The 14,769-nt window shown below is 42.5% G+C and overlaps 2 protein-coding genes and 1 long non-coding RNA gene across 3 annotated transcripts; 2 read left to right on the forward strand and 1 right to left on the reverse strand.

Moving 5' to 3' along the window:
• The first annotated feature begins 408 nt into the window (after positions 1-408).
• LOC131317319 (protein FAR1-RELATED SEQUENCE 3-like) lies at positions 409-1,332 on the forward strand. Its single transcript, XM_058346877.1, has 2 exons — positions 409-792; positions 877-1,332. The coding sequence occupies exons 1-2, from the start codon at positions 409-411 to the stop codon at positions 1,330-1,332; spliced, it is 840 nt and encodes a 279-aa protein (XP_058202860.1).
• On the forward strand, positions 1,059-2,981 carry LOC131317321 (protein FAR1-RELATED SEQUENCE 1-like). The gene is made up of 5 exons (XM_058346878.1): positions 1,059-1,994; positions 2,076-2,147; positions 2,226-2,244; positions 2,449-2,556; positions 2,832-2,981. The coding sequence occupies exons 1-5, from the start codon at positions 1,381-1,383 to the stop codon at positions 2,979-2,981; spliced, it is 963 nt and encodes a 320-aa protein (XP_058202861.1). The 5' UTR covers positions 1,059-1,380.
• A 485-nt stretch (positions 2,982-3,466) lies between these two features.
• LOC131316005 (uncharacterized) lies at positions 3,467-4,083 on the reverse strand. Its single transcript, XR_009196961.1, has 2 exons — positions 4,019-4,083; positions 3,467-3,827 (listed from the first exon to the last, which is right to left on the reverse strand). It is a non-coding gene; the product is annotated as an uncharacterized LOC131316005 (long non-coding RNA).
• Between the last annotated feature and the right edge of the window lie 10,686 nt (positions 4,084-14,769).

A 14,769-nucleotide genomic window follows, 5' to 3' on the forward strand; every position in this document is an offset into this window, starting at 1 on the left:
AGTGTGCGAATCCATTCTAGCAAGACGGATAAGAATCGTGAAACCATTAGGAAAGAGTATGTTTGTTACAAAGAAGGGGAGAGTAAATGTTCTGAGGCCAGTCAACGACAGCGGGGTTTAACTAGGGAGAAATGTGGTGCAAAACTAACAGTTGTAAAAAATTGGTCAGGTGAAGGGTTTGTTGTGACCCAATTTGTGGAGAGGCATAGCCACCCTCTTACGACGCCAAGAAAGAAGCACTTCTTGAAATCTCAACGTCGAGTGTCAGTTGCACAGAAAGCATTAACACAATAACTAACAGCTGCAAATGTGTCAACTAGCCAACAAATGAGTGTTTTAGAGTTGCAAGCTGGGGGTCTCGAAAATGTTGGATGTTTACGGCGAGATATTTATAATTCTTAAAGGGATATGAGGAACTATGTAGATGGACATGACGCCAACATGTTGAAAGAGCTTTTTGAGACTGAAAAAGAAAAGAATCAAGGTTTTACGTATACAATCGAGGAAGATGATGAGCACAGACTAACCCAATGTTTTTGGGCCGATGCAACCTCTAGGAAGTCATACCAGTATTTCGGGGACATGGTGGTATTCGATACTACATACAACACAAACAAATATTGCTTGATGTTTGCACCTTTATTAGGGGTTAACCACCACGGGCAGACAACGCTTTTTGGGTGTGCCTTCTTAAGTGACGAAAAAAGTGAATCTTTTGAGTGGCTTTTCAAGGAATTTTTGAAAGCGATGCCTGGACCACTGCCCAAAATGATCATAACTGATCAAGATCCGGCAATGACAAGAGCAATTGCTTGTGCTCTTCCCAATACGTTTCATAGATATTGCATTTGGCACATTGTTAGTAAATTTTCTTAGAAAATAGGTGCATTGGCATACAAAGAACATTATGAAGAGTTCAAGAAATGTATTTGGAATTTCGAGAGCCCTGAAGAGTTTGACGCAACATGGGCATATGTTGTAAGAAAATCAAACTTGTCCACCCATCAATGGTTGCAATCCATGTACGAAATTTGTGGCAGATGGGTTCCTGCATATACGAGACACATTTTCTCTGCTCACATGACAAGTAGTCAAAGGGCTAAAATTTCTCATGCATTCTTCAAGAGGTATTTGTCTGACAATAATTCAATGTATGAATTTGTGACACGGTTCGAAAGGGCTCTTGCACGTCTACGACATAATGAATTAGATTTGGACCACAAAGATATGAATGAGAAGCCAGTCCTGAAAACCTCATGGTCGATGGAAAAGAAAATGAGTGAGTTATACACACTCCATTCATTTAAGAAATTTCAGGAGGAAATATTTTAGGTTGGTGCATATGTTCTTACGATACTACATGAGGATGAATGTCGTTCTATGTGGAAGGTTCATAGGGAAGAAAGGGAAGGTTCGAGAGGTCGTGAGTTGTTGGTAGACAAGTCATCGAACTGTGTGAGTTGTAGTTGTCAGATGTTTAAATTCGACGGAATTCCATGTTGGCACTTGTTGGCGAACTTGTCTTTAATGCAGATTAGGGAACTCCCTAGCACATACATTTTGCAAAGGTGGACTAAAACTGTAAAAGCAGGCAGAGTTTTTGATGACTTGGGCAGTCATCAAAAAGAAATATGTGGCAGTTCACTTTTGGTGAGGCGACAGGGTATCTTTCAACTTGCTTGTACAGTTCTTGATGACGCTATATTAGATGAAGAAGGAACTGAAATTGTGCGAGAAGTGTTGCTATCTAGTCAAAAGAAGATTGCATTCATGAGGGGTTCTTGTCAAGATGGTTCAACGAGTTCTATCCAATTGCCTATTTCTTTCGGAAGCCAACATGGTTTGAAAGAACCACTGAAAGTTAGGGCAAAGGGTTGTGGTAAGCGTTTGAAAGGAGGAAAAGAGAAGGCCGTCAAGAAAAGTAGGAAATGTCATGGGTGTGGGTTATTGGGGCAGTCGCATGACAAAAGAAATTGTCCGAAGCTTATGAACATGTAAGTGTACTTGTCTATTGATAATTTGAACTTAATTGTTTACACGCATAATATATTTTAAATATTGTCTTATTTTTTTAGGTCTTCACAAGATGCTAGGTTGTATGACAACGACGACGACAATTTTGCCGATGAATGTAAGTGTTTGCTTAAGTGAAATACGGACTTCAAATAGATAGTAAAATAGGTAGTGAAATACGGACTTGAATGCTAATTTTATTTGTGTTTCAGGAACTATATGGGTTTGCGGGTATGGAGATGACATTGGCAAGGCACAGGCTACATGATAGGTGATGCATGTTACTTCTTTTTTTGAATGCTAATTTTTTTTGTATGATGCATGAACTATAATCAAATCATTACTTCTTTTTTTGTATGATGAACTCATTTAATAGGTCCCATCTCTGGGAATGCCCTAAAGAAGGACATTAGCATGTGATTTTACTATCTAAAGGTGTTTTTGAGGATGTTGTCTGCTGTTGCTGTTGCTGTTGCTGTTGTTGTTGCTGTTGGTTCTCATGCTATTACTGAAGTGGTTCTGGATGTTATGACAGATTTTTGTGTAACATTTTGTTAGGATAGATTCCATTTGATTCAAGAAAACTTGTTTGTGTAACATTTTGTTATTGGCTAAGTGATGGATTGGATCAGATTGTTTTTGTGTAACATTTTGTTTTTTGGATGTAAAATGGGGGTGGTTGGATTAGATTGTTAGGGTTTAAACTGTTTGAAAATTGTATAGCTAAGTGATGGATTGAAGCATTGGATTAACTTAGTGAGTCAGCTATTTGTCTATTCAAATTGTATACTCCAATATGTGCTGGTTTTAATTCTCAGAATTCATCTAAGTTGCAAATTGCATATGATGAATATGGTTACTTCTCGGGCAGTGGCTTTATGAGTCAAGTTAAAAACATGTGCATAAGGAATGCTGGAATTTGCTCTATAACCATATATTTTGGCATGAACAATAAACATAGATTTTGAAATGCTTCATTTGGAAGTTTGTGTTGTGAAGAACCGTTTGGAGAGACGTAAATGCTGAATAATGTTTGTTCTAGCAGCTTAATCTTGTTTGAGAAGGAGATAGTGGAGGCATGTTGATGTGGTAGTGATATTTTACTGCAAGGATATTAAGAGTATAGCCGGATCGGAGTTGTTGTGCCAGAGTGTACAAGTCTATAAGCAATTGGTGTTATTTTATGACAAATGGATACTGTATTTTTCTCACCTTAGCACGATATCTCTCATACATTGTACCTTATATTTTAGTTAACAATTAGCTCAAAACTTACAGGGTTACCCCACCTCATATAGAATCCAAGCTGTAATCACAATCTCAAATTACTCAAGTGCACCCCATGCATGAAAATCAAATGAATCCCCAGCTACGTACCTTATATTTCAACTAAACGGCACGGTCCATATAAATTTCCATACAAATTAGCCATAGGTAAGAAGATAAAACGATCTCAAAATAAATTAGCCATACATCCAAGGCCAAGCTAGATACACCAAACCAAATCCCCACCAGTAAGCAATTTCATAGTCCCAAACATACTACTACTACTGCTACTACGACTACGACTACTTGAGATCACTGGCTGCTTTTGCCACACATGTACGACACAACACAAAAAACAATAATCCAAAGGTAATTCCAGTTCATTTTTCCCCCCATTTCTCATTCTCATTCGCATTGCATCAATCTCCTTCTGCATGGCTTCAATCTTCATCTGCATTGTGATTGTTGTCCTCTGCATTTCTTCACTAATGCTCATGGATGATGAACTCTCACATTGTTCAACAGTCCTCACAGCCTTTTTTTTTTGTCTGAACAATCATTAGCCCCAAATCAGCCCTTCCTTGCAAAATACAAGGCTCATATCAGCAAAAAAAACCATAATTCGAAGAACCTTCGACCTGGGGTTTTTTTAACACAATCCAAAGAACACAATAAGAACTTAGGGTTTCAGGTCCATCGAACAACAATAGAATAACTTAGGGCAATGCATGCAGCTCACCTTAGAATTTGCACATCCGAAGAACCTTCGACCTGGGTTCTTTTGTGTTCCAGATTTCCTCAATGGTGTTGGTTCTCCGCAATAACAAAAGATCCCAAAATCGGGATCACCACTTCCATTGTTACCCTAACTACTTCCTTCCATTAAATGGGTTGCTTTCCTTATGATTCTCCTCCTATAATGTAAAAATTGGCAAAAAGGTATCTAATTCTAAGGCCACAGCGTGTGCAACAATATCTAAATGTCTTTGCAGTAGTAAAATCAAGTACTGAGAATCTAATCCAAGTCACCCTGATCAAAAGATCAAGTATGGCATCATTCTTACACCAAAAAGCTATAAAAGGCCTTGTTGTCGCACTTCTGACTTTGCGCCAACAATTACACAATCATCTATGACAACACAATTAGTAACTTGTTAAACTATGAATAGTCCTCCAGATTAACCACATACGGTGCTCTTTGCCATAGTTCTTATAATACTAAAAGACTACAGGGGAGGTAGCAACCAATTTCTATTAGGTATAATCCTGGCTGTTATGTGAGTACAAAAATTCAAAGTAACCATGCTTAAGTGGAACTTCTAGGAAATGTAGTTTGATGAAGCATGAGCCAACATAGAGGGAGAGTATACCAGAATATGTGAAGCACTTGATCCAGATCTCAGACTAATGTCATAGGATAAAACATGGGCCCATTCACTTAATTTAAACATCCATCTAAAGAAAATAATTCATCTTAGAATTTGAATCATAGAAACTCATGCATAAATGTGGAAGGAAGAGTTGGATTATGATAATAATAAAAAGTTTCACATTCAAAATTTACCCACCCATATGAAGCCTGTTTATCAGTCAAAAATCCCCCAATCATAACCTGGTGTCCGATCCCTTCATCAAAACAAAGGGTCAAATGGATCATATTGTTCAGACTAAGAAAAATCACTCCTTTTTAGTATCCAAAGCCACCATCTTCGAGTTTTTTAGGACAGATGCCATACTAATCAAAATAGTTTGCTGATTTCGAATCCCAAAAAAAAAGCCCTAATTTTTTGCCAATTTCAAATGGGCAAAACAAGCCCTAACTAGATTTTTTTTTTTGGGATTATCTAATCATCATATTACATTCAACTCGTCAAGTTTCATTCTTACAAAGATAATGAGGAAAACCAATCCTGTTGCCTTTACAATCAAAACACAACACTTGAAAAAAAAATGATTATGTTGCCTTTCTTTCACGCAGCGAAAAGAAGCTGATTTCACAAGGAATGAGAAATCAAACAATAACTGATAAATAGCACAAAAAGCTCAAATAAGCAACAAAAAGGATGGATAAGTTGTTAGGGTTTGCAAAATCACATCTACTAACACCATTCCAGAATCGAAATCGAAACCCTAACAAAAAAGGGTTCAAATCACTCAAACGGTGAAGAGAGATACCTTATTTGGTTCAATCACGTTCTCCAGTCGAGCTTCTTCGTTCTCCTTCTCCTCTTCGTTCTTCGTCGTTCGTCCTAAAAAAAAAAAAACCTAATTTCTGAGAAATTTCTTCCAATCCAGATTTTTTGTTTTTTCTCGAGAGAGAGACAGAGATACCTTGGTGGATCTTCGTTCATCTTCAATCTTCTTCTCGTCTTCGTTCGTCGGGCTTCAATCGTCGTCCGCTACTTCGTTCTTCGTTTTCCCTTGCGTCGCCTCTCTCTCTCTTCGTTCTGTGTATTCAGCGTGAAATGAACGAAGAAGGGGGGGAAGTGTGAGGGCTTTAGGGGATAAAGTGTAATTATTGGAGAGTTTAATGCCATCTCTTGTCCTGACCATTGAATTTTAATCCAACAGCTCACAATAGCTTCCCACACCACATCATCATTCGGGATCCCTCAAGGGAACCAGATTGTGTGTGTGTGTGTGTGTATATATATATATATATATATATAAAAGCCCAGAATGACATCCATGAGTCAAAGTACAAAATTGGGGCATTCAAGCCCTATAATCAAAATCCTATCCATAAAGGGGCAAACAAATGCCCTAAAAAAAGGAAGCACGCAGGCTCCACCAAAAGGCAAAAAGCAAAAAGTGGAGGCTCAGTCCTCGTCATCCTCGCTTTCCTCCTCAGAAGTCCCCTCCTCTGCCTCAGAGCTAGCCACCTCTTAGACAGGCGCAGCTCTAGGTACTGAGCTCTCAGAGGTATCGTCCAGGTCGATATCCTCTGGCTCCTCAGTCTCGTCTGAGCCAGCACTAGCCTCCTCCTCAACAGGGACCGAGGGCCTATGTCTCTTCTGGGGGTGCTCCTCCTGAGAGCTAGCAGTGGAAGCCTATTATGCAAGCATGCGAACAGACTTCTGACATTATCCCAGAGAGGCCCCTCCTCTAGCCTGCAAGAGCATAACATTCATACAATATTTACATCATATTCATGAATAAAAGGCAATAAAAAGTTTAGTAAGTAGTTGGAACACGAACGTTTACCATTGTCCCTCCTGTACGAGGCAGTACTGGCGGAGCGTGGCCCATGGCGTATGGCCGCACTAGCTGCTCCAGACCCAGCATGGCTGCTGCCATCTCCCGAGCATACTCCGGAGTCACCTGCACAATAAGAAGGTCAAATCAAAACATATATATGAAAATAGCAAGTATCAAAAGGGAGTCGGAGCATGATTATACCTCAGCAATGAACTTTGGAGGCTTGACTGTCGAGCGTGGGACCTCCGCCAAGCCAGGGGCTCCCTGAGCAGTGACTATGTCCACCGTCCAGGAAAGTGCAGGCAAAATGGCCCCGCTCTGACTACCTGCACCTCCACCACTACCTCATCCTCCTCTTCCTCCTCCTCTTCTCCCACCTCTACCACCTCTCGCCTGCTACTGTGCTTCCCAAGCAGCACGGATCCCAAAGCTCCTCATCAGGTACTGAGACCTGCACTCTGCGAAGTCAGCGCCAGCCTGGAACAGTGGCTTTAACTGAGGGTCCAGCTGCGTGAACCACTCCACCTCCCCCAACGTGTATTGGCTCATCGTTTGCAAGAGAGGAGGGAGTGGTCCAGGGACCAAGAAAGCGTCCAAACCCAAGGACTAACATCACACCCGGTCACCCAAGTACCACTGCCAGCCATAGTGGGACTCCAAAAGCACTCTCCCCCTTGCCACCTCTTTGCTCTTAGCAACCTATGGGACTTCAAAGCGGTCCCAAATGGGCCAGTACACCTGCAATCAAAAGCATACATCATAATATTATTCGATTGAAGTGCATGAGGAGTGTGAATTGAGCAATCAAGTAAACATGGTTACCTAGTCAGGACATAGCTCATCCAAATATAGTCAATAGGCATTCAAATCGCATTTCCCCTTCTTCACCCCGCGATACTCCTTCGACCAGTGCAAGGCTCGAGGAAGTATCACGTTGCTGGGGCACCTGGTCGTGGTAGGATACATGTTCAGCACCTCATATGTCCAAAGCTGCAAAGTTCAAGGCATGACAAAGTTAGCACAAGATATACAAAGACAAATGGAAAGCTAACTAGCAATAAAGAAAAGAGAAATCTTGAGTTATACCTCTCAGACCCGCCAGTAACCGCCGAGGCTCTTCCCCGCTCCTCGGGAAAGAGACCCCATGAAGGCATAGCACGCCCCCAAAGTCGCACCGCCCCAATCAAGACGGGCTATCTCTCCAATGTTTCGCAAGGCAAGCAAAAAGGACAAGTGTACTCGGTTACGCCTATTGGGAAACGGAGATGCACCGAGCATGTACAACAAGAAGCATCGTGCCATTTGCTCCTCCTCAACTCTCCCGGCTGGAGGCTCCTTCCAAAAATCCAGAAGCTGGTAGTACTGGGCATCCTCCTTCTCCGCCCTTAGCATATACCCCAGAAGAAGCCTCGGAAACTCTGCATTCTTCCCCGTCACAGCGTCATAGGGGATAGGGTCACCTCTAACCCTCAAGCCGATGATCGCCGAGAAGTCTAATGGCGTCACTGTCATCTCACCAAAGGTAAAGTGGAATGAATTGGTCATGTCCCACCACCTCTCAACGAGAGCCCTCACCACCTGGCGATCATTACTCGCCCTCGTCAAGACACTCACAAACTCGCCAAGCTAGCCTCCCTCACTATCTCCCTCACCGCCTCAGGGAGCCTTTCCCAAAACTTTGGCACATCGACCGCATCGCCATAGCACGAGATTGTTATCGCCTATTACAGCAAATAACAAGATTCAATAAGCAATGATAGTATCCGAAAGCAAGGAATTGAAAAGAATGATACACTATATTAAAATGCAAGTATTGAAACATACCTCGGCTCGTCGCATGGACAAGTGCTGCTGAGGGTCTCTCAAGACCAAGGCCTCATCGTAAGTAGTCCTCTCGGGCCGGTAAGCGTCCAAAAGTGAAGGCACCACTACGTGCCGAAGAGACACGTAGGTCGCCTCATCAAAAGCTCCTCGGTTCTTGAGGACCGCCGCTGCCTCGTCAACTACGGTCCTCCGAGGGACCTCCTCCTCACCCTCCGCCTCAGCCCGTGGCTCCTCCGCTGACCTAGCCTCGAGCTCGGCCCGAAGATCCCTCTCACGAAGCTCAAGCAGAGCCTCCACCAACCCAGGAACACCCCGCAAAGACGCAGCTAAGCCGTCAATGGTTGCCGCCTCCAAGAAATCACCCATGGTTATTGGCCGTGATGATCTAGCAACATCGACACTACTAGTAAAGATCGTTGTCGTCTCCCGCTCCTCTACCGACTCCTCCTCAACAACCGGGTCTTTCCCCAAGTCAGACCGGGGCTATCTCACGAGAGAGGCCTCTGTGGCCCTCTCCCCCTCACCACCGTCCGAACCACCACCGCTGTGAACCTTCGTGTCTCTCTTCCGAATCACCCGCCACCTCCGATTGGCTCCAAGCCTCCTCCTCACTCCTCGGTGCCATTGCATCCAAACTCTCCATAACCCGATCATCACCAACCCCACCTCCATTACCACTGTCGCCGCCCACCGCAGCGGCTGAGGCCGCGGCCTCCTCAGCCCTAGCCACCGAAATCGAGACCCCCGGGGTCTCCGAAACCTCTCCGATCACCACGTCGGTCCCCGGAGGAGCCAGAGGCGATGTAACCTCAACGCTTGGTGGTTGATCACCACCGGGTATCTCACCACTATCCATAATCGTGTAAAAGCAAGAGAGCATCGAGAGAGAGGGAGAGCCGAGAGAGATGAGAGAGAGAGAGAGAGACCGAGAAAGAGAGCTGAGAGAGTGAGAGAGAATGCCGAGAGAGGGAGAGGGCACGAGAGTTTGAATTGGTGGGGCGTACGGTGTACGCCTCACCCCTTTATACCCCTCTCGAACCGATTCTCCTAAAAATTGATTCTGGACCGGGTTCAAAGTATAAAGCCCCGCACGGTATACTGAGGTACCACGCACAGTGTATTATTTTGATACATGGTATTTTGGGGTCCTGAACCCTGTTCAAAGGATAAATTGGAATTTCACCATTCGCTCTTAGGCTCTGTGTCTATTAAAAATTGCATAACTCGAGGTTTTGGGAAAAGTAGTTGCTAACTCGAAACGCCATGTGACTATAGAGAAAGCCACGCGAGCTTTTGTAACCGCACACGGTGTTCTTTCTGATATTAATTCCGTAATTGGTTTTTGATGTTTGAGGATATGGTGTGGCATTTGATTGAACATTGCATTTCAGAAGCCTCAGAAACAGATAGATAGGAAATGAAGCATTTCATTTCATAAACCGGGGCTGCCCCGGGAATTTCATTGCATTCCAGAAAAAAAAACAAAAAACGAAAAAACAAAAGAAAATCCTACTTCTTCCTTTCTTCTTCTTCTTCTTCTTCTTCATCCTCTTCAGTCACCTCCGGAGTCGGCACCGTCGGAAGCATCGTTCGCGCCATCCGAACGGTCGTCCGACCCATTTGGATTGCCCTCGCTATCCTCTGCAGTGTCATCGGACTCCCGCTTCTCTGTGAACTCTTGGTCGAGTTTGTCGTCTTGGACATCGAAAGCATGGTCCTGGAGATTGGAGATGGCACGGCGAAGGGTACGGATAGTGGTGACGAGTGTGGCAATGTATTCGTTGAGACGATCAATCTCATCTCGGAAGAAGGCCATCTCGGCCATAAGAGCAATCACGCGCGCAATAAGGCTGAAGTCCGCCATGGTAAACCTGTTCTTGAAAAAGTGAATACAACCTGTTCTTGAAAAAGTACGAAGAAAGTGAAGAGACTTGAAGAATTTTGATGGTGGTGTATAGAATGAGGCACCAACATTCTTATAAAGAAGCTTCGGCCGCCGAAGTGGCTCTCCTGCCATTAAGAGGCACACTTGAACAACCAATTGTCCTCGAAAATCGAGGAGTTGCATGGGACTTGAACCCACGAACGGCATTTTCCTACGCCGCACAGCGTTCTGACTTCCGAAATTTTAAATTATTTCTGTGAGTTCCATTCGACCCACCCCCATATCGTCTTTGGGAATGACAATTTCCAGCCAATTTTGCATTAAAAATCCGATAAAATATCGTGCCTTGGTCAAAAGGCTCTTTTTCGTCCTCTAGGACTCGTCGTACTTTCGTCCTCCGGGACCCATCGTATTTTCGTACTCCGGGACTCATCGTATTTTCATCCTCAAAGACTCGTGGAATTTTCGTCCTCCGGGACTCGTCGCAAATTTTAGTCCCCCGAGGACTCTTCTCAAATTTTCGTCCTCCAGGACTGGTCGCATTTTAGTCCCCCGAGGACCCGTCTCAAATTTTAGTCCTCCGAGGACTCGTTTCAAATTTTCATCCCTCGGAACTCGTCGCATTTTAGTCCCCCGAGGACTCATCTCAAATTTTAGTCCCCCAAGAACTCGTCTCACCTTCCTTTTTAGTCGTTTTAGTCCCCCTGAGGACTCATCTCACTTTAGCCTTTCAAGGGCTCGTCTCAAAGGAGTTTACTGACACACTGCACTATGAGCACTCAATCTTCTCAAGTTCATTAGTCACTTTCGCAATTTGTCTTCCGAGACTCGCTTTGCTTGCATTGTCCCAATTGAATTACGTTGATCTGATCCCTACATACGGGGTACATAGGCAGCTCCACGACCGCGACCACCATAACCATTTGCATACATTTTGGTTTAAAGACTTTGGAGCAATGGATTGGGATGCCTATTCTTTAAGCGTCACTCATACCAACCAATGGTGTTCGAGTTCCGTTAAAGAGGGACTACTGTAGACACCCCAATCTGGGCCTTTAAGCTTCTTTAAATTCTCCAATGATGAAATAAAGGAAACAAAACCTTCGAGAGCTTGAATGTGGACTTCCATAGCCCAAAAAGCCTAAAAAGCCCAGAAAGCCCAAAAGCCCGGGGGAAGGACCTAGAATACCACACGGGTTACCTTTACAGTGCACGGTGTAATAAAATATGTTACACCGCACGAGGTCATGAGGTGCACCGCACGGCGTTTTAGGAAAAGTTTTGACTGGCTCAGAGAGCTGTCGGCCACGCTTATTTGAGCCATAGCTAAAAGTCGGCTTGGCAGAGAATGCACTTCTAGCCAGCCTAGAAGTCAACTCCCCCATTTGCGTTTCCTTGGCTCTTGCCTATAAATACACCCCTCCTCTTAGAGGAAAAGGGCCATTGAACCATGAGTTCACCCTTGATTCTTGAATCCCACTCTTTTGCACCCACTATTCCTCAAAATCTTGAAGAAGTTACCTTGACATTCTCTCTTTTTAAAAACATTCCAAACTTCCTCACTTCCAAAGCTTAGTGCTCCACCAGCTTTAGGATCCCACCACTCCAAAGTTCTAAGCCCACAATCATTTCACACTCATCTACACTCATCCATCCTTGTTCAAGCTCAAAACCGAAGGTAAAAACAAGTTTCCTTGGGTCAAGCTCAGCCTTGGCCTTGAGGGGACTTTCTGCAGTCACACTTAACCTTTTGTTAAGTTCTAACTTGAAAAATTATATTCAGAAACTAAAACATCTATTGTGACAGGCCCACTACACCATGCGGTGTTAAAATACACCACACGATGTAGTGTGGAACCTCGTATGGCATTTTAAAAGTCTATTGTTCACATATTTCGACTGTCTTGATCATACCTGCTCATTGTTAGGTCTGTTATTATTGCTTAGATGCTACTGCATGTGTGTTTCAGAATGAGATCATATCTTAAAAAAAAAAAAAAAAAAAAGCCATGTTTTATTTTCCAAAAGAAGCTTTCTTGATCATCCTAAAGGATCCAGTGCATCAAAAGGGTTTTATAATCTATTTTTAAGTCAGAATAATAAGAAAGCTACTTTGAGTCAATGGCTTGGATGTATGGTGTCATTCTGAAACATACTAGGAGCTACATTGAACGGTGTTCTGAAGAATATCGTACTGGTAGCTACCATATCGTGCGAAGTACTGAGTGGTAATAGTGACCTGGCGGTGAGCTGATACACCGCACGGTTTACCTTAGAACCGCACGTGATTTCCAGGTAAACCGCACAGTGTTATTTGTGATCAAGGCAGTTTACTGTTATCTTGGCATTTCATTTCTGAACATCATCCCTTTTATCATTCACTGTACATAAGCACCACGGCACACCAATGTGATATATTCAATCCCATGTCCCTCTCCCTTACTTGTTTATTAAAGGTTTAATTCCAAAAGATCTTTTAAGTTTTCCCCTTTGAAAATGTCAAGTAGAGACCAATTTTTACTGGGCGAATGGGGTGCTTTTTCAATAAAACCTTACCCGTTCGTAATGTGGCACCCAGACCCAAAGTCTTAATGTTTTCGCTAGATCAAAAGCCTTTTCTTTTCAAAACAAACTCCCGGTTTCTCGGATTATCCATCTTAAAAATTCGGGTGGCAACTCTCGCGAGCATCACCGGCCAGGGAGCCCACAGCATTGCTTATACATCTCATCGGATAGTCAATGAGTAATGAATTGAAGCCTTTTGTGAAGAGAATGTAGCCAACAACCTCAAAAGCCATCCATCCAATCATAGCACAAACAAATGACTCAGCAAAGGAACAATAAAAGGAATCTCGAAACAAGATTCAAATAGCCATTCCACAAGCAACTACTAAAAATAAGGTTGGTGACAGCAAAAGAAAATAAGTACGTAGAATGCAAAACAAAACCACCAGCACAACCAAACTAATATTGCCAATTTCTTACTATAAAGACAAATCACAGAAGCCAAGAAATGAAGAAAACATCAAGGTAGTTTATAATAGAGTAGCGGTGGCGGCATGGCAACAAAAAACTAGGAAGTTTACCCAGCAACGCTTCATAGCAATAGCATCCATGAAAACAAAATTATAAGATTACCTTTCACTGCAGGCTTAAGTATCTGCCTATCTATTTTTTACTATAAAAGTTAACACCATGGTGCTGAAGAAGGGGCATAATAGGTACAATTAACCTGAAAATATGAAAGGAAACAAATTATAACTTATAAACCTCAAGTCAGAAGAACATATTAGTTAGTTTAAGTTCCAACATATGTGTACCTTACCAAAGGATTGACGGCTTTTAGTAGGCAGGCACAAAAATTTAACAGATTTTCCTTTAGTTGTAAGAGTGATAAATCATACCAGTTTTAACAACCACAATGGCACATGGTAGAAAACATGCATAAGTTTCTAACTAACGGGTTTAGTTATTGCGCAATGTAACAATTTATTAAACCATACTTACAAGAATGACTGTTAATTTCAATCGCTGAACCGAACCGGACCGGAAAACTGAACCGAACTGAATGTTTATTTTGGTTTTCAAGTAGAACCGATCCGGTCTAGTTTGAGAGAATACAAAATAATTGATCCAGTTCGGTTCCGGTTTGTGGGACTTACAAACCGAACCGAACCAGACCAGATTGGTATTATGCATATACATAAAAATTGTATGGGTTGGGGCTCAAACTCGAGACCCAAGGCTTATCCCGGCCTCAGCTTACCACTAAGCTACGCATCCATTTGGTATAATTATTATATTTAATATATACATAAATGGTATTCATATACAAGATATTAAGAATCACATACCCCAGACTGGTGCTTTGGTAAGTTTTGGTACTGTATGCTATCGTTTTGGTATGATATGATATGGTACCATATGGGTGTTTTGGTACAGCATTGTACTATATGGGTGCTTTGGTACGTTTTGGTACGGTATGGTACTGTTTTGGTATGGTATGGTATCGTATGGGTTTTTTGATATGGTATTGTACTGTATGGGTGCTTTGGTACAATATGGTACCGTTTTGGTATGGTATGGTACCCTATGGGTGTTTTTGTACGATATTATACCGTATGGGTGCTTTCGTACGTTTTGGTAAGGTATGGTATTGTTTTGGTATGGTAATGTACCATATGGGTGACTTGGTACGATATTGTACCGTATGGGTGTTTTGGTGTGGTATGGTACCGTTTTGGTATGACTTCTAATTGGCCAGACTTATTTTATATTGTTCATGTTAACTAGCCCTGTTAGTGAGAAAATCACTTGCATGTTGTAATTACTGTCCAAAGACTTGGTTATGATGATGCCTTAGGTTTCTCGAAAGGGCCCACCATTAAAGACATAAATATCGAGGTTTTTTTTATGTCTGTTTGTCTAATTGTTTGCCCCTACGATTAGATCAAGTTTTGCAATGATAATTATATTCAAGTTTTATTATTTTTTATCATCGCACTAAAGCAGATGAATATTTGTTAATTGTGAGCTTTTCCTTTATGTTGTTATAGTGAATGCACCTTCTATATCTGCCAATT

This window comes from Rhododendron vialii, chromosome 2a (assembly GCF_030253575.1).
Source record: "Rhododendron vialii isolate Sample 1 chromosome 2a, ASM3025357v1".
NCBI classification, from domain to species: Eukaryota; Viridiplantae; Streptophyta; class Magnoliopsida; order Ericales; family Ericaceae; genus Rhododendron; species Rhododendron vialii.